At 40.3% G+C, this 20,243-nt stretch overlaps 1 protein-coding gene across 9 annotated transcripts in view; it reads left to right on the top strand.

Annotated features, from left to right (window-relative positions):
- DLG2 (discs large MAGUK scaffold protein 2) overlaps positions 1–20,243 on the top strand; it is a 1,040,329-nt gene that overhangs the window by 9,262 nt on the left and 1,010,824 nt on the right. For all 9 annotated transcript variants that reach the window (XM_055801296.1, XM_055801300.1, XM_055801304.1 and 6 more), the window contains one exon: positions 10,446–10,577. In XM_055801296.1, the coding sequence (XP_055657271.1) occupies positions 10,446–10,577 (132 nt within the window). The remainder of the gene's footprint in view (positions 1–10,445; positions 10,578–20,243) is intronic.

Below are 20,243 nucleotides of genomic sequence, written 5' to 3'. Positions count from 1 at the left end.
GATGAGTAGAGGAGAGATATCAGGGGTCAGATATTCCCATCTGGGGGCACTAAAGCAGAAACGTAGCTTGGTTTTCAAGATGCTGATAAGCAGAAATGCTGGAGAAAAGTTTGTGATTTAATGCTGAGTCAGTCACTAACTGATCTTTATATGGTTACTATTCCTTGGGTAAGTACAGTTAGTCAAGTTTAAAGGAATATATGTCAAACTAAAAATATATGTAAAGGCAGCAGTTTAACAGAGTAGATGTATGGTTACAAGTTGTAAAATGAAGCATGAAGATACTTAGACAACAAACTTACATTGCAGCTGATCATCATTGAAAACTGATTTTTTTTCTTAAGGAACCAGTTTTTCTTACGGTAAATTAGACAAAAAGTCTGATTCTTAACAAACAAGCAAAAAAAGAACCCAAGCACTCTTTTATTGTCATCTCTTCCCTGGTCATTTGTGTGTGTGTTGTGTTTCTTAATGCTGACACTACTTCTGTCCAGCTTCATCCATCAGTCAGTGTTCTGTCTGGTTTCTTCAGCTGGCGTTTAAAGGGTGTGCTTTAAGATAAATTTAATTCCAGAGAACAAGAGGCTTTGGAAATGTAAACCATGTACAGAAGTTGCAGGGCTAAAGCTGTTTAGCCTGAGGAAGAGGAGGCTGAGCAGGAGAGGAACATGACAAGTCACACAATATAGGAGAGGCTATAAAGGGAATAATGGCGGTTTGCTTTCCACATCGACATCTGGAGGGCGAGAAGTAGTTTTCCTGATTTAGAACAAAAAAGATGGAAATTATATAGTAGAAAAAGCCACTAGAACCTTCAAGAACTGAAATCAGATGGTGAGGGACTTTGCAGGAGGTTACCAGTGCAGTGAGACAGGCGTCTATGAGGTGGATCTAAGTCTGGGTCCTTCTGCACCGCAGGGAGGTGAAAGAAAAACCTACTAGGGCTCCTCCAGGCTCTATGTGTCTGTAATTTCAGTTTTTCAGAGCATTCAGCTGACACATCATAGCATAACTCCTGCCCTTCAAAGCAGTCTGACTTGCAGAGCATTTAGCCCTCGTCGTTGCATCATCTGCACGAATCAATATTCTGTAACAGGAGCCTGCTGTGCCACCCCTGCTGTTTGCTCGCAGCCTTTTGCACTAGCTATTTTTGGAGCACAGAGACCTGCAGGAACACAACTGCATGTTGACATCGTTCAGTGCAGAGCTGCCTGTCCTCCTTACTCTATTCCTGTTTCCCTTGGCGTTTGGATGCCTGGTTTCCCCATAATATACCTGAGCATATAATAGTGACTTGTTCTGTGAAAGATGCTGTTGTACTTGCATAGTGGTTCTCAGAGAATATCTGGCCCATTTCTTCTCTGCCAACAGCATCAGGGTCTAGAATAACATCGCTACTAGACTGTTCCCAAATGTGTGTTTTGCAGGAAAGCAGTCTGTGTGTGAGAATTCACTAAGCCTGTGGCTAGTTTAGGTGCATGGCACTTCTTTCTGCTGTGAATGGAGAGTGAGGGCAACTCGGAATACAACCTTAACTTTAAATATTGTTCCTTGAAAGAGCCTCTCCACTGGCCCAAGATTAATCTTCAGAGACCATATGCCAGCCTCCTCAGTATGCTGATACGGTTCCTAAAAGCTGAACCCCAGAAATAAGCCTGCCTGGTAATCCCTTAAATGATCAGCCTCCCCTGTTTCTGTCCACTCTTTTCCCCTAGCAGGACAGAAGGTGGGTTTCTGTGTCGCGGCTACTCTCAGGAGCAGTTATTTTTAACCCCTTTGCTTGTTTGTTGTGAGTGCTTCTCACACTGGGTGATGGTATTTGTCACATATGTAATGCCTTATGTTTCCTCAAGGTTGCATAACCCCTGTGTTGCCTTTTCTTAATAGTTCATTAAAGTCCCATAGCAGGTATGAAGGGCCCCAGATGCGGAGCTTTCTGGTTTGTACATCCCCTGTCTGCTTTCCCTCTGTGCAATCTGCTAGATTAATTTGCATCTCGTACTGATGTTTGTATGTAAATATTTTATGATTGTCATTTGTCTAATAGTTCTCAAGCCTTTTGAAACATTGGAGCCTGCAGCTTGTATTTCTCAGCTGTCTTGGTGTACTGTTTCTTGTGTTTCTAAAATTTAACTGGCTTACACCTCCTCTGTGTGCACAGAGCATTGCGTGCTAACAGGATTTATTCCTCTGAGTTTGCTGTTGTGTGTGAAGATTCAGAAAGGTAAACGAGTTCCTGATGACTTTGGCTTGGATCTGTCCCAAGGCAGGTTGCCTGGAAATTTCTTACAAACTACTGCATCCCCTCCCATCGATCTGTAACAACTCATTTTAATTTTTGAGCTTTCCAGAGCAGAGGATCAAATCGAGACATCTTAAAATGATTGAGGCAGGGAACAGTGTTTGCTCAGACCTTTGGCTTCTTTGTCAGTGGTCATCTAAACAAAGGTGTTAATTCTCCAAAAGTAAAAGTAGTTTTTTGAGATCCTTTTCTAAAGTTATCAAAGTTCACTGAGAAAACTTCCTTGCTCTCCTTCCTGGTGCTCTGATTGCATTTCTCACTTCTATTTTGACTGCTGTGTTTTTCCTCCCCCCTTTTTCATGCCTTTTCCAGCTTCAGTGCCCTACATTTTCCCAATTCTGGTTGTCCAAAACCTGAAAAATCTCCTAAAATGTGTCTGTGTGTTTTTCTTTAAAAAGTCATCTATGCCACAGACTTTGCAAGTCAGAAAATAATCAAAATCCCTCTTAGGAAAGGGGGCAGATACAATTAGGAAAAAAGAAAAAGAAATTGAAATTTAAAAAAACCCTTCATCTCATCAACTCCTTAAAGGTTAGATCTCAATGAACGTTAAACATCTGTCACTGATGAAACAGTAATCTTTTTGTTTAAGTCAACATTTTTCCATACCGTTGCACCCCATAAGTCTTTTTGCTCACAAACTCTGATGCCAGTGGGCGGACAGAAACGCAAATAGGATCCTGAACTTACCAACAGCCCGTTGTAGGCTTGGTGTTCTCTGAGGGATAGTGGCTGCCTGACGGTGGTGCAGGGCACTGTTAACCAGCTGCCTCTTGATTTCTTGCAGGTGCAAGGCAGAACTGCTGAGTTTGGAATCCTATTTGGTTTTTTTCTCTCCATCTTCTGAGCTACCTTGCTTCATAGCAGGAGTTGGGTGACAGGATCATGCCCCTATGGAAGGCAGTGGTGGCTCCCAGCAGATTTGTGGGTGTTTGGAGCACAGCAAAAAAAAAAAAAAATAAAAATCTGCAAAACCAGGAATTGGTCCCGGCCGATATTGTATATGGGTCCATACAGAATTTGGCCTAAATGGCTTTACTGTTGCCAGCAGGAGCTCGAAGGGCTTGCAAATAGGTACTTAACAGCATCTGCCTGAATAATGTGGTGCTTCCATCTTTTTTTTTTTTTTTAAGTCATCATCATTCAGCATACCCTGGCTTGAGGAGTTTTGAAAATGGAGCTTCTTGGAGACTGGTTTTGAATCAGTTTTATCTTTCTCATATAGTTTCAATTAATCCTGTTGGCCAAATCTTTTCCCATTTAATTATTGAAATATATAGATACTCCTAAATTATCTGCAGATCTAATATATTTAGTTCATCTAAAGGCTAAATGGTTTAAATAACATCTGGGAGATATGTAGGAAAATGCTTCCTCTATCCTATAGCTGTTCCCATAGGCATCATGTTGTGTGAATGGACACGTGCAGGCATGGCAGTGCCATCCTGTCTCATCTGAAGGCACAGTAGGTCCCAAAGCCTTTTTAATCAACACAACTGTCTCCACACCAGCAGAGCTGCAGTGCTTCAGCTCTACCAGTTAGTATACTGTATGCTTCAAATGCTGCAGTATGTACGGTTAAATAAACTCAAATGGCGTGTAAGTGAAGTCCAATCCTGCTGCCTTCAAGCAAGCGCAGCTCCCAAGGGTGTTTCTATTTTGCTTAAGTAAATAGTTGAGCAAAAGTTGAGGTCTACAGGGTCAAACTAATGTACTGGTATTTTAAAGTACATTGTGGAGCTAGTTCCACTGTAACGCTGCAGCTATGTAGTTGTTTAGGTGAGTGTAGTGTACTCAAAATAATGCTGTTTTGATTTCACAGCATTTACGTGCTTTTCTTTACTCGTTTGGCAGTTGTATGGGTGTCCTCACAAGCACTGTGCACTTGTAGCATGTACGCACTTAACTCAGTTTTTGAATACATATCTCCTGTGAGATTTCCAGTCACCGAAATACCTCCATGTAATCAAAAGCAAAGTGCCTGCCTGTTACACTCTTACTGAAAAAAACGAAGCTCAATTTTTTCTGTGTCTCCTTGCCTATATAGAGTTTCAGTGATTCTAAAATTTGCTTGTAAAAAATTAGGGCATGACAAAGACCCAAAAATAAGCCGGAGGAGGAAGGGAATCCGTCTGCTTTAAGCAATGGGTTAGTATTGCAAGTGGCATCTAGATCTCGGATATGGACTCTGAGAAGTAGCTAAGGTAGAATTTGTTTTGACATCATTTTATCAAAATAGATGATAAATTAATTGAATAATTTACTTTTTTTTCCCTTTTAAATATGTGTAATTATAACATTTAGTCTTTCATATGTGTAGCTTACATTTTAAGAGCAATACTTTAGGAAATAATCTTGGTGAGAATTTAATTTTTGCTGATATATAACACACATTACCCTGTACCAGCTTGCATGTATGGCTGCATTTCTTGTTAACAGAATCCCTGGACAACTTTTTCTCTGTAAGTTGTACTGAAGCTATGTTTTGTTAAAATATAACTGGGGTTGTATTAACAATGCAGTTTCCTATATACTTTTATTATTTGTTTCATCATATGTAAAAGCATTGCCTCAACAGTTTTTTTGGCTTTATAGTATAACTGTCTACTTACGGAGCTTCAAAAATCTACATTACATAAAAGTATGTCTATAAAGTGTGGGGACTATAAAGTGTGGATTATTCTCTAATGATCCCATCTAGAATAATAACTCCAAGAACAGGATTTGACTTTTTTTGATTGTTATATACAATCAAAATACATTACAATAATTTGTTATAATAACAATAATAATAATAGATAAAAATATAATTACATTTTTATTAATATACAATAATATATTATTATAATGAATTTACAAAACATTATAATGTATTATTGTAATTACAAAATACATACAATACATTACAATAATACATTACAATAAGAAGAGACTCATTCTGTGGAAGAAAAATGAAATAATTTATTGTGTGGCAAAACTAGATCATTTGAGGGAGGAAAAAGTTTTCTGAAGAAATCCAATAAACAAAGTTACTGATGTACAGTTTTGTTTCAGTATCACTGATGGCTGATTTCTAGTGTTGTAGCCGCTGCCCATCCCCTGATCAGTAACATGAACTGGTTAAAAAATTATGGAGTGGTAAAGCAATAAATTTACAGAACTGTTAAATTAGTTTGGGTTAACTGATAATCTCTTGGACAAGATACTGTGGGACCATGAAAGCTGCTTTACCCATAGAGAAATTTTTGTAGTTATTGTATTATGAAGTTTTGAGTATGATTAAACAAAACAGTAATGCATGTACCGTGTAGAAGATGTGTCATGTTTTGTGGGACTGTATGATCTGAATGGTTCTTCTCAAAGTCATCTTTCAAAGCCAATAGAATCAATTTAACAATAGTGTCACAATATGCAAAGAAACACCAGAATTATGTCCAGTAGACCTCATGGGGCACAGCCGATACTGACTTTTCAGTGTTCTTCTGTTAGCAGGCAAAGGACCTACTCAGGATCAACACGGAGGACCACAATTTGGGATATTAAACTGTACGTTCAGTGGATTTGTGGTCTTGCTTGAATTTGGTTTCGGTATCAGAATAGTGGTACCATAGAACAAAGATTTCTTGGTGGTATTTGTGATATATGCTGACTGTAAGGTACAGGACTTATTTTGGCTGCTAAAAATTAACACTGTGCTCCACTGGATATTGTAATCCCATACACAGAGTGATCCAGTTCTTCATGGAAACCACCAGTGTGCCATTCTTCTTGGTGAGAAGAATGTGTGGGAATTCAGCTTCAGAACCTTTGGTTTAATTCGGGTGGCAGGGAATATGGTTCTTATTTGACTATTGTGCTGCAGTCCAGGCAGTCAGTTCTTGCAGCTGAATTTTATTTAAACTTTGTAGCTGTCAGAAAGCCCCAAAAGGCAAAGTACTGGATGTCCGCATCTGCTTTTGGTATAACTGGGAGCTGAAGATGGTTATTATCTTGGAGAGAGTACTTAGTATTCTTCAGACATGCCATATTACTGTATGATTTCAAATTTCTGTTTGCTTGTTGTGCAGAATATGAATGTTGTGTGGCGGTGCTGAACAGGCTTATGCTCCATCATGCTAAATACTGTGCAAGTAATTTATAACCAGTAAAGTTTGTCAAAAAGGCTGAAAGTTGCTTTTTTTTAAAGCCTAAACTAGTGTAAAAATGCGTGGGGATTTGAATAGTCTCCATAAGCCCCTCGACTTTGCAGGAGTTTTCCAGGAGCAGTGGTTACACAGCCCCCCTCCCTGACATGATGAAATATTCTTGGTCAAGATGCGTTTCCCATCGATAGCAGAACATCAGTGGTGGCTTTCAGCAAAAGCAGGGCAGCCTGGAGGTGACTGGATCTCCCAGGACATGCAGTCCATCACAGGTTACTTGGAAAACAAGATACACTGCTACCAAGTGCCATTGTGCGGGAGCAAGCTGCAACTCCATGCAGGAGCTTAGGGAGGGAGTGAAAATTGATGTATCGTATTAAAACTAGAGAGGAAAATTAGGCAGGAAGATAATTACTTGATCTGGGATTTAGCCAGGATTTAGATTTAACACTAGAACTGTGTTCCATTACTGGTTGTTCAATTTGTGTTCAGGACTGTTTTGGGGTCAACCAAAAGTAGGCTTTTTCATCTTGATGAAATGAAAAATAATAATTTAAGTGAAAATAAAAACGGCTCATACCCCCAAAGGATGTTACTTTTTTGTAGTTGGTTTTTTTTTAATAAGAACCATACACTTTAGGGAAGGAATGATTAATGAAGGAAGGGTTGTCAAAGCGCTTTACCAAGTGACTAAGGAAGAGGGAGTTTGTAGGGCATCTCTTTGGTATGGAATTTTCCTGATTTCTCAGATAGTCCACTTCTGAAAAGTGTCCTCGGTACTGGATACTTCGCAGTGGTTCCACTACTCTGCTGCTTCACTTTAGTATAAATAATCATGTATTCATTGCATATACCTGTCTGTACCATGGGGAAGGTTAATATCTGATTGCAATCCATGCTTCAAGATATTAACTATTTTATTGAGGGCAGCCAGAACTCTCAATATGTAAATGAAAGCGTAGGTGTCACAGATGGGTCAGGCACAGTCATGAGGTCAGTGAAAAAGGTGATGTGATTGGGGTTTTCAAGGCAAAAGAAGCTGAGCTCACATGTAGAATTACCCCTTTATTCCCAGCCATTTGTTGGGAATATCCTAACCACATCCCACTTGGACCCAGAACTTTGCTTGGAGGCTGTGCTTTGGGTTTGTGTGGTGGGAGCCCAGCCCGGGTGTTGTGACCTGGCCTTTGAAAGAGCTGGTCTCTCTCTTCCTTGGTTATAGATGGGTCCTAAGTCCAAAACTGGTTTTAGGTGAAAACAAGGCAATTGTCTAACCCTTACCTGCCCCAGGGACAGCTCCCATAGAAAGAAGGAGTTCCTCCTGGAGATCCCCTCAAGGTGGAATTGCAGCAGAGACCCGTGAGCTCTTTCATTGTATAAATATCTACACTGCCATAAAATGCTTCCTAATATATGTGATATGAGCATATGTATTTATATATGTGTGCATATATATCTATATGCATTTAAATACCATCCCTTATTATTCATTATGGTTTTAATTTCTCTGACACAATGCTTGTGACCAGCCAAAATTTTTATGAAGAGAAGGAAAAGAAATTGCATCTTTTTAAACATTAATCTTGTAATCATTTAATTTGAGAATGCTATCAAATTAGAGAATACAAGTTGTGTCTTTGCCCCTACTGTGAACTCATCCAGTTGTCACACCGCAAGGCCCATGCTACAGGGATCATGTTCAGGATCCTTGGATGGACAAAGATGAACAACTTTTATATCGTGAAAAAGAAGTTTTCTTTCAGTTATTTAGAAAAAAGAATGATAAAAGCAGTCTTGTTTTGCCTTTCCAAGCCTTGTTACAGTACTTTATTGACTTTAATCTAACTAAAGAGTCTGAACCTCTCCTGGTAATGAAGCTTGCATTGAACTCTGCCGTAAGATTTAGATTGAGGCACTCATTTCACTATCATTATTAATTTGTACTTTTTTGGTACTGTTTAGTAATTTTATTGCAAACTTGGTGGCAATGTAATTACAAAAGTGTGTGCAGATATCTCAGTGTCATATACGTTTGTGTGCAGACATTCCTGGGAGTTAGTTAGGATGGGGAGAAGGAAAGGTGAAGTCTGGTTCTCCATTTTTCTCTATTTTCTTGTGTGTAAGATGGTGATGTTTGGATGTCATACAATTTTATATGTCACTCATGCTCTTGGCAAATGACTGTGCAAAGATAATAGCAGCAGGAGAAAGGGAGCTCTGTTTCTCTGGACTCTTAGGGAAAGGCTGGATTGCTACATTTGAGCCAACACATGAATGAAAGTCTGCTATCAAAGTCTCATTATTACCAAAGAGGTAGATAGCAATTTTATGTATTGAGGGAACAGAAAAATAAAAAAACAACAGCCATGCTCTTGGACACCTGCCTTTCAGATACACATTTGCTATTCAGAGAACAGAGAACTGAGTGCTGCAGATGCGAAGCAAACACTTTCATGTCTTCTCTGAATATGTTTTAAGGCCAGTTTTCCTGTATGGGTATCCATAATGGTTATTTTCTATAATTTTGTAGCTTCTGCAAATTGTGATTTGGGCTGAACCCCATAGCTTCCAGCTGGCTTTGGATAAAAGAAAGTTGAACACTTGAGGTAGATGCCATTAAAAAGATAGTTTTGCAGGGAGATCTCAGACACACAGTAATCTTCCTGTGTTGGTGTTGGGTTAATCTCTTGGTTTTGCCTGTGTTGCTCATGGCATATAGCTAACGACAGAATCACAGAATCATTTACTTTGGCAAAGACCTTTGACATCATCAAGTCCAACCATTAACTCAGGACTGCCAAGTCCACCACTAAACCACGTCACTAAGCGCTGCATCTACACATTTTCTAAATACCTCCAAGGACAGTGATTCCACCACCTCCCTGGGCGGCCTGTTCCAGTGCTTCACCAGCCTTTCAGTAAAGAAATTCTTCCTAATATCCAATCTAAATGTCCCCTGGCACAATTGAAGCTGCCTCCTCTTGTCCTGCCGTTTGTTATCTGGGAGAAGAGACCGACCCCCACCTGCCCACAGCCTCCTGTCAGGCAGCTGTAGAGAGCAGAAGGTCCCCCCTGAGCCTCCTTTTCTCTGGGTTAAACGCCCCCAGTTCCATCAGCTGCCCCCCCCGAGCGGTGCCGCAGCCCCTTCCCCAGCCCCTGCCCGGCTCTGGACACGCTCCAGCCCCTCCGGGTCTGTCTGGGGGTGAGGGGCCCAACGCTGAGCCCAGGGCTCGAGGGGCGGCCGCACCAGGGCCCGGCACAGGGGGACGGGCACTGCCTGGCCCTGCTGGCCACGCTGCTGCTGACACCGGCCAGGGCGCTGCTGGCCGCCGTGGCCACCTGGGCACACTGGGGGCTCATGCCCAGCCGGCTGCCGACCAGCCCCCCCAGGCCCTTCCCCGCCGGGCAGTTCCCAGCCCCCTGCCCCCAGCCCGCAGCGCTGTGGGGGGCTGGTGTGACCCACGGGCAGGGCCCGGCACTCAGCCCCGTTGGGCCTCATACAACTGGCCTCGGCCCCTCGGCCCGGCCTGCCCAGACCCCCTGCAGAGCCCCCTGCCCCCCAGCAGGTCACACTGCCCCCAGCTCGTGTCCTCTGCAAACCCACTGCGGGTGCGCTCCAGCCTCTCGTCCAGGTCCCTGATGAAGACATCAAACAGGACTGGCCCCAGCGCTGGTCCCTGGGGACACCACCTGTGCCTGGCGCCAGCGGGATGTGACTCCATTCCCCACCACTCTTCGGGCTTGGCTGTCCAGCCAGTTTTTTAGCCAGTGACGAGCACAGCCATCCCAGCCCTGAGCAGCCACGTTCTCCAGGAGATGCTGTGGGAGATGGTGTCAAAGGCCTTACTGAGGTCCAGTTAGACAAGACTGTAACAACATTTGTTGTGAATGTTCCTTATATGTGTGAACAATGCCTTTAGAAATGTGAAGTTAATATTTGAGCATTTAAATACTTTCCATAGCCAGTAAAAGGCTTTTTTTTTGTATTTGTTTGTCTTTAGATACTGACCGAGCTTTAGTGCTGCTGGAAGAATACTGTAAAAAACTAAGGAAGCCGGAAGAACAACAACTGAAAAAAGCCATCAGGAAGGTGATGGGCATCTTTAAGAGCAGCTTGTTTCAGGCACTTCTAGGTAGGTACTAGTATTTAATCTTAGATATATGCTCTTGAAGGCCAGAGCTAGGTCAGACCTAGTAACTCTCTCATTGCTCACTATTTAATTTGTGTTCATAATGGAACAGCATGTTGAGATATTCCTTCCAGGTTCTCGTGGGGGGAAACTCATTGTCCTCATTTCAAAGGAATTTTCTTCTTTATAGTGAAAGAAAAAGTAACAAAAAAATAATGCAAGGTAAGGCATTGAATGGTTGTTCTTAAACCTTGCTACTTTCCTTTGTTTAATGGAAGTTACTGAACCAGACTAGGATATAACTGATTATGCAAAGTTGAAGATAAAGCCATCTCCACACAGGTAAATGGCCAATGTTTCACTGATTTCACTGGCGTCAAGTAGCATCTAAAATTTTTGTGTCTTTTGCATTATGTTTTTTGGAAAAGCGTCAGCCAAAGAAACTTGGAAGTGTGTCAAGAAAAATGCTCAAGGACACAGTGAACCTTTGGCAGAATGTTCCCATTCATGCGATGTTGCAGTCTTTCTTCCATTTACTTAAAGGTCCCAATTTCACCTTGCAAATAATGGTATTTGTCAAAATAAAGCACTTGGTGTTTTGGAGCTTTATATAAAATAACCTCCATAAGTTGTTATATAGTGGTTATATAGAATGTTTTCAAGGTCATGAACATACCTGGTTGCTTTAGCATCCCTGTTGTCCTTTGTGCGCTGCTGTGCCTATGCTGCCAGTCAGGGGAAGTGGTGACAGTAACTGTGCATCGCCCTTGCTCTACCTCCCCCTGCCCTCTTGCTCACATTGCATTGGCCCCTTGGTGTTTTATTCCTTCACAAACATCTGTACATTTGGTGCAGAACTAGTCTGAAGTGCACATTTCTTAACACAAATGATGTTTGTGCAAGCACATGTACCTTCAAGCTGTGGTTGGTTGAAGCCAGAGTACCATTGTACTCACTACAGAGCTACAATCGGTAGCAGTTAGGGAAAAAATTTGATTATATATCATAGAAGTAGAAGTACATTAATACAACACTATTACTGTGAAGACTGTGGCGGTCTAGGAAGAGTTTCATTAATTTCTGTAGCATTTATGACAAAAGTATGTTACCAGTCTAACTTTTCCTGCAAATGGAATTAATTGTCAGTGCTATTTTACATGTAATTTCTCTCAGCTTCTTTAAAGTTATTAGATCTATTTTATAAAGCCTACATAATTTTTAATTGTTGTGTATCTTTTAAAAAACGAAATATTCCTAATTTTTATGAAATAGTTGTAAATAGATTCGAACTAAAGAATGAAAAAAAGATGGGTCATTTCCATTTTATTTTTGTGAAGCTAACAATGGATATAGAAGTACGTGCTGAAGAAGTATAAAAGTCACAGAAGCGATATTAACTGTGCATTTACTTCTGCAGTACTTTGAAGTAATCCTTCAAAGTGTTCTGACAACATGTGTGCTTTGTGTGTGGCTACACCACAATATTTGTTGATGTATTACATATGTCAGAAATGAAAAAGTGATTATAGCTACGTTAAGGCTGAATCCAAAGAACAAATGAAATCTTTTGATTGTCACAGTGACAGTTTGAGGAGTGTGGTGTTATGGAAGTTAGATAGTATTTTAATTTGCAGGCCTTTGGATGTCTTTTCCTTGTTCTTAAATGGTTCTTTTTACAAAAAAAAGATTTGGGAATCACAGGATGTGTTCGAAGTCTGTCATGATTATATTTGCTTTGCTATTTGGTTGGTCTAGATGCTGGAATAATACAAAAGAATGACCTCTCATCAGTATTTTAAGTGTGGTAGATGATGTTATGACACAATTGATAATGAGGTTCTTGCATAATCAGTATATAAACCCCTTCACTTCCATGACATCTGTTTTAGCTTCTCATCATACTTTCTTCCATTCCTTTATAAATCAGACCACCACACAAAGAAATACCAAAGGCAGAGCTTCTGGTCTCTTTTTAAGTTCTGTACTGCTAATGTTCCTTTGTCTTTTATATTTACAGAATGTCTAATTGTCTTGAAAGCATCCATTTTTGAGTGCCTAATCTTAATTAGACTTAATTTTCAGAGTCCAAGTCATTGCCTTCCAAAACTTGATCTCATTTACAGTTGTCAAACATTGGTTTTATCCAGAATTGATTGACCTTTTGAATATTTAGGCTGTAAATACTAAAGAAAAATATGATTTTTGTATAGAATCATTAACTTGGATGCGGAAGTACACATGTCTGTCAGGCGTAAAGTTAACATAGTTTTTTGTGCCAAATGAAGTTTTTCTAAGTCCTACAGCTTCAGTAGATTTTGATTCCTTTACATAAAAATTCAGCTGTTGGAACCATCCCTGTCCTTTAAGTGTGTGTTCAATTCTTGTTAACCTCCCAATTGCTTTAAAAATCTGTAGGATATCTTAAATTGAGTATAACAAGAAAAGATAAAGAAAAACAATTATAATTAGAGGCCCTTTTCAAATCTAGTGTTTTCTAGTTCCTTTTGTTCTCCAATTTATGCTTGTGTGATTTGATTCAACCAGCCATCTTTGAACTTGGGCTCTCACTGCGGCTGTGATTGTTTTCATCTTCAATGTGTTTTGTAGATATTAACTGTTGACTACTGAACGGGAGATTAACATGAGAAAAAAGAGAATTCAATCTTTCATTCGTGTATGTTACACATGCAAAAAGTGACTACAAATATGGAAGTAAAATTCTGTAAGTGATTTACAGAAGCCTTACTGAAGGATTGTCCCTTTACATTTTAATTTGGGTTCAAAAGCGTCTCCATCTCCCTTCGGGCTGTTCTTGTTGCTGGACTTCTTGCTAGAGTCGCTGTGTTCAGTTACAGCTGAGTTAGTTGCTCAGAGGCACATTTTCAAAGCGACATGTGGAGCTGCAGTCTCTGGAGTCCCATTTACACTCCAGTGGCCCCAACACAATGCTTTGAAAATCGAGCTCTAAGAGGAGGGAAGAGGAGAAACCCTTCAGAAGGAGTGTGCAAGGGGAAGAACGCATATGTAGATATTGACGTTACTCTTAAGTTAATTCCAAATTATTTTCACCAAAAGCGTTCTCCCAATCCTTCTGTGTGCAGTGAGGAGTCACGGTACTGTTGTTGTAATGAGCTTGTAAGAAGGTTTGCTTTTTGTAGGGTCATCTGCAGTTAGATGGTATTAAAGTCACAGGGTCCTCTCAAATCGTAGCACATGTTGTTCTGATGTGAACATTAATTTTTTTCAAAACCCTGCAAGGAAGAGGAAATTAAACATGCAGAAATCCAAATGCCTCGTTTGTTGGGATTGTCTCATAGTGGGGTATCTTGGAGGCATTGTGCAGAGAGAAAAACGGAAAACCAAGAAAGACAGTAGGAAGTCATCTGGGTATGTCAAAATGACCAAGCATAATTTTTTTTGCTGTGATCTTTATGAAACTTAATCAGTTTTTATAATGCGATACATCGTTCAGTACAATTTATTTCTAAAAACCTCCGCTACATATTTGTCAAGCCTTCATTTCATTAAGAAAAGTGCATGATTTTACAGCTTAGAATGCCGTTCTGTGGAATGAGAGTGGATGAAAGAGGTTTATGTCAGGGTTGTGGGTTGGGTTTTTTTTTTTTTGTTGTTGTGTGTAGATACATCTCTGTAAAACATCATTTTGTTTCTAGCAGGAATTAAAGTGCCACAAATAGCTGTAATCATCTTATGCAGTATTAGGTAAAAACTAATCTCAACAGGTTTTTCTAAAATTCGGATAAACCGGATCGGCAGTGGGTGACGTATTTCCTGAGGACTTTGAAACCATGTCTTATGTTTTTTCCTCATGCTTACGTAACTTTGACTGAATTTTAAAATGGCATGTTTTCAACTAAAATCTGCATCACCTTTCCCCCCCCACCCCCCACCCCTAGGGTATTATGCCATATCTGCAAAATAACGTGGATGTTATAAAACCGCCTGTCTTAAAAATTGCTGTAGTAAACATTACTGTAAGGATAACAGAATTTACTGGTCATCTGTGCCACAATCTGTATTTAGAGACTTAGTATATAATTTTGTGTGTTTAGTAAGAAGAATATTTTAGACTCATTACCTCATTCACCTCACTTTTAAATATGCCATTTTATAACAATCCATTTTAAAAAAAGTGATAATGTCTTTTAAGCCAAGTTAAAAAGGAAGTCAGATTGTTCTTCTGCAATCACATAAAACTTTTCCATTAAAAAGTTTTTGTAAATTAAGTGGCATGTGAATTAAGTGGATATATTAGTATCCAAACTTCCAGGAGTCTAGTTGTATCTTACAATCATCCATGTTACTGGAGAGTGCTATAGGATGGATAGTGTATAAGAGTAGGACATAAAATGTGGCCATTTCAGAAAGCTGAAGCAAGTGCCCATTTGCCTTAATTATTTTAGGATGTACATATCTATTGAAAAAAACATAGCCATTGACAAATGCAAACGTTTAATATAGTAAGCATGAAGCATGTCAAGAGCTTGGTTTCCTATGGATTTGTCTTAGTTTGATTGACTTTGGTGCCTACGAAACTTTGACCTGGGACCGAAACTCCCCTGGCATATAGGACAATGGTTACATTTCAGGATAGTTTAGATATGAAAGAAACTGGAGAGGAACCTATCATAGGAGTAATGATGGGATATTGAAACGTGCCCCTGGGAAAACACTGAGAATGAAAAATGGGAAAGATTTTGATAGACGCAGCCATGCATGTCAACTAAGTGTAAAGATAAAAAAGTCCCCCCATTTGCAGGCTTTCATGCTGAGAAGAATAATGACACCGTTGACCATACAGAGGGAAGAAGAATGTAGAGGCAATTAATGTAAAGACAAGGAATTTGGGTGTGTTGTGTTTAAGGAGAAACCTTTTAAATAGTGACAGAAGGAATTTGAGGCTAGAGGGAAAGAGGTGCGTCAGGACTGGCAAATAGATGTGTAAACAGCAGGATAAATGATGAGAAAAGCAGGAGACCTGCAACACCGTCCTGGGCTGGTGATGGAGCCCGCACCCAAAGTAGGTTTTGGAGAATGATTATAGATGTCAGAGGAAATGTCAGGATCATGCAACATCTCAAAAACCCAGTGCTAGTCACACACAGTAGTGCCAGCCTTCACTGTTAAAAAGCTTATGAGATTTGTGCAAAAGGCATAGAAATAATCTATACTGCAGGCTGCTGTTGTCTGCTTCTATGATTGCTCTTGAAGAAACACTGCAATCAGCTTTTCACAGATGCACGACCAAGACCTCTTTTGTACTTGTTCCTTCCAGTGAACATAAGGTTTGAAATTCACAGCACCACAGAAAACAAGGCAATGCCACATTTCACAAGGCTTTTGATAAAGCTGCTGGAGTTGAGGCTATCAGAACAGGGAACGTGATTAGCAAGCACCTAAGGCGATGATGGCCCTCACCAGTACCAATCGTTCCCAGTCTTCAGGAGGAAGCGTGTTTCAGCAATTTGTGCTGTGTCAGTGCTTCAGGGACCAAAAAGATAGTAAATGAATCTCTGTACTGGGGAACTTTTCAATAGGAAAGCACAACTGGGTGTTATCTATTCATACTTAGGAAGCTTGCTCTCAATAGGTGTTTTTAGTCCCTTATGTGTTCGGCACACTTAGCTACTTACAGTGCTCCTGAATGTAAGGTCACTGGCCTCATATGTCATTGTTCTCTGGACTTCATCTCAGTGAGCTGGTTTCTGGTCATGTCAGGCTATTTCACCTCCTGTAACGACACTGAATTCCTTGGGAGCTAATCCCGGGTCCAGCCCAGGGACATTAGGCAATCCTCTCACAGAGGGCCTGAGGCCAGCATTCACAAAGTCAAAGAAAAAACTCCAGTCGGCTTTGCTGGGGTTGGAATGATTCCTCCAGAGATTTATATACAGTACTCCCCTGACTGAGAAATAAAGATTCGTCTATAGCTCTATTTAAAAATATTGAAACCCTCCCTGACTATTACGAGTGTTGAGGTGCAAAAGAAATGTGCAAAAGCCCTTCAGTGCTCTTGTCACATCTGAGGGGTGCTCAGATGACATCTCTGACAATGGGGAAGCCTGTTATTACTCCGCACAGAGCCCTACTTTCCCAAACTGGCATCTTTCTTTGTTGCGGCATAAATTACAGCAGAACTGAAATTTAAATTCAAGGGCAGCTTTTGTTTTGCCTGAAGACAGCTGCAGCTGCTTTTATTCTTGAAATCCAATTCTCGTAGTAAGCAAATTTGTGCTTTCTTTCAGAAGAGCTAAAGGTAGCAGTGCTGGATCTTTGGGACGGTTTGAAGCTGTGTGATATTATTTTATTTTTTTTTACGAGCTGGGTTTTGGCTGGATTGCAGCCAGCTTGAGGAGCTAGCCCTCACGGTTCTCCAGTAAATGTTTGGTTACACAGAATGAACCAGTTGTTCCCCCAGCCCACCCTAAATGGCAGATCTAATGTAAGTGGTTTCCAGTGGATTTTGCCCCCCCGCTATTTTTGCTTCCATGGCAGTGCAATTTCCCCTGCGGTACTGTCGTTTCTCTCTGGCTCTTCGAACTCTCCCCACCCTGTGCCACCTGCAGATCCTTTGCAGGACATGGGGCTTCTTCACTTCTATCAAGTTGCACGGACATTAGGCAGAAGGTTCACAGTCAGCTGCTGAGAGCTGGCAGAGGGATGCACGTGCAGGAAAAAGACAGACAGACATCACGTTACTATAGGGAAACTAGGCTGAAGATATCCAGAGAGGGGACTTTCACTGAGCTCTGAAACGTTACCCAGTCTTTCTTAGTTGTGTCCGTGATGGAGGAGCTGAAATATTTCTGTATCTCTGAAAATCTCAGAATCGCTTTTTTCTTTGGGACTTACTGGGTGTTACAGTGGTGCCTTACTGGTTAGAGATGAGGAACAAACAGAGCCAGGGCATGGTGCTCCCTATTTTTGCTGGCCAACCTGGAGATGTGAGCAGCCCTCCCAGAACAACTTCTTAATATTAATTTAGTTATTTTCCACCTTGAGAGAAGGTGTATGTGTGTGACGATGTGGGAATCTTGTGTGGGTACCCCAAATCAGTTTTTTAGTCAAAAGAATTTAAATATTAAAAGCTTGTGAATTACCAGAAAAGATCTCAACCCAGAAGCAAAGCTCTGACATCTTTTATTTGTGTGGGAATTTTGACTGGGATCCCATCCTTGCTGTAGACCTTTTCCTTAAAGAATTGCGCAGAGATGCTGGATATGAATGCTGATGGACTCTGAAAATTTCAGAATCCCAGCCCAGGTCTGTGTTTGGATTCTCAGCCTACCTGCGTACAAGAAGAAACCGATTACAGCACTGATACAACCTAGGTAATACATAATCACTTGTAATCCTAATGCAACCCTCTGCTCATGTTTTGCTGCCTTTTAACCAATGAATGATAGCATTTACATTTCAGACAAGGACTTCAGAAGCTTTGTGGACTTTTCTCATTGGAAATGCAAAAGCTGTGCATTGGAAATAAACCGTTTCTAAGATCAGTTTTTAATATGAGCAATATGATAATTATTGAGCTTGTTACATTTCAATATCCAGCAAGGAATAAAAGCTGGGGTTTGTTCCTGTAGTGGTTTTTTGGTTTTGGTTTTTTTTTAAGTGTGTCTTGGCCTCATGTGTTCCATGCATAATTAGAATTGATAAAATGCAGTTGCAACAGCTGTTGCTGTGTGGCTGCTGTCCCAGTGTGAAGCTTTTCTTTCTCTTTGCATTAAATAGGGATAGCACTTTATTATTGGTTGTGATGAGAACTAGAGAAAAATCATTAAAAGATGCATTTAGATAATCTGGTTTTATTTTGAGTAATATAGTCTCCTTTTTCAAGCTGAGAGAATATAAAAGAACAATGAGATAGATTACTTTTTCTGGCGTTAAATAAAGAAGGGCTGGATTTGTATCTTGCTAATGTAGTTTGTACATCTACTAATAAAATGGGACAAAATAATCTGAAGCAAGCTGTTCCATCACTAATCCCAATGTTTATTTTTGTCTCTAAAATAGCAGAGCTGCTCTCCCTCTCTAATGTTTTGGTCTGCGGAATTATTTTAGGCTAGACCGTGATGGGATTTTTGCTTAGTGAATATAACTTTTTGAGAAACTGCATGGTAACTTTGAAATCACAGGAACATTTTAGGCTTGAAGACTGTTATACCTTATGGTTTTCAAAACTGTTATAAATGAGCCAAATCAGTTGCCTGGTGCCACCTTTGTGGCTCTTCTGGAATCTCAGGACTTTTTCTTAACCCCGTGCTTCCAGTGTTAGAGGAGTCAGGGAAAAACACTCATTTAAGTAGTTTAAGTGCAATTGGGATTGAGCACTGGGTAGTAAGATGTATGAAAGTTAACTAGTTAATTCTACATATACATATATGCATATATTTCTGTGTATATATACACATATATATAATAGTTATATAATTTTTATATATATGTGTGTGTAGTAAGAGGTAACTGGAATATTGTATTTACCTCAGATTTCTACTGAAGTTTGCTCAGGTTTGATTCTGTACTTTGGAGCTCTGTTGGGTATTAAAACGTATCTTGACAAGAAATCCTGCGGACTGTGTTGTTCATTCCCATTGTGTGTTTATTCTGTCATGTGGTGCATTTTCTGCAACTGTGTTTGGTGTCTGTCACCCTGACCTGCCACTGAGAAAATTGTGAGCTCTTTTCAAAGATGACTGAATTTATGTCTTTCATTTGTTCTTTCCTGTCTCCGTTTTGTCATCATAGTTGTGTGGGTTTGATTTTCTGCTGATGTAGTGGATTAAGGAACTATTGCATAAAATCCTAGCCATTAGAAATATAAAATACCTTTTATAATAATTATCATTGTGTTACGTTACACAGAAATGATGTGTGATTTCAAAGCAAGAGAGGATTAGGTCTGTGGTCAGAGGTAGGGTGGTGCTATAACTAAGGTAGCGTCTGCGATCGGAGTTGGATTGCTGTACATGCATACAATGTGAGTCTTCTCATTTATTTGACCTCAAACTGTTTTCCTTCAAAAATTCTGCTTCGTTCAGTGTGCAGAAGGGGCAGCTCTCAGCTCACAATCAAATATTGAATCCATTGCTTTCCCATCACTATTTACTGGATAATGAGGTGACTGCAGCTCTGTGCCACGGAGGTGGTACTGAAGCCCTGAGAAAAAGAGGTAAAAAAATTAATCTATTTTAGAGACCTGATTGGAGACACTTCTGACCTTATACATCACCACAGACACCATTTTAATGTCTGACCACAGCTCCAGCTGTGACAAGAGGTGTCACTATTCCAGCAAGATTGTCCCATTGTCTCAGTTTTGGCACTTAAACCATGAGGTTCTTCTGATGGGAAATCCTTTGGGAAAAAACACAATCTACGTGACTGCCCGACCATCACTGAGACTCCGTAGGAATCAGAGGTAGTATCTAATTCCTGGGGTGGCATTTAATGCTCTTAAGATAAAGTACCTTCCAGAAATCTTCTTATCACTCTTAGCCTTTCAGCTCCTTAGATAAATGGTGCCAAGGTTGCTCAGACAGCTTCCCTGGTGCAGGCCCATTCGGTACACTGAATAAAGTGTCAGAGCAGAGACAAAAACGGTGTGTGACCATATATTTCAATGATGGTACTTTCTAACATTGG

The sequence above is a fragment of the Falco peregrinus genome, chromosome 4 (genome assembly GCF_023634155.1).
Source record: "Falco peregrinus isolate bFalPer1 chromosome 4, bFalPer1.pri, whole genome shotgun sequence".
Taxonomy (NCBI): domain Eukaryota; kingdom Metazoa; phylum Chordata; class Aves; order Falconiformes; family Falconidae; genus Falco; species Falco peregrinus.
Note: the sequence above shows the minus strand (reverse complement) of the source record. Positions and strands in the feature narration are given on the sequence as shown.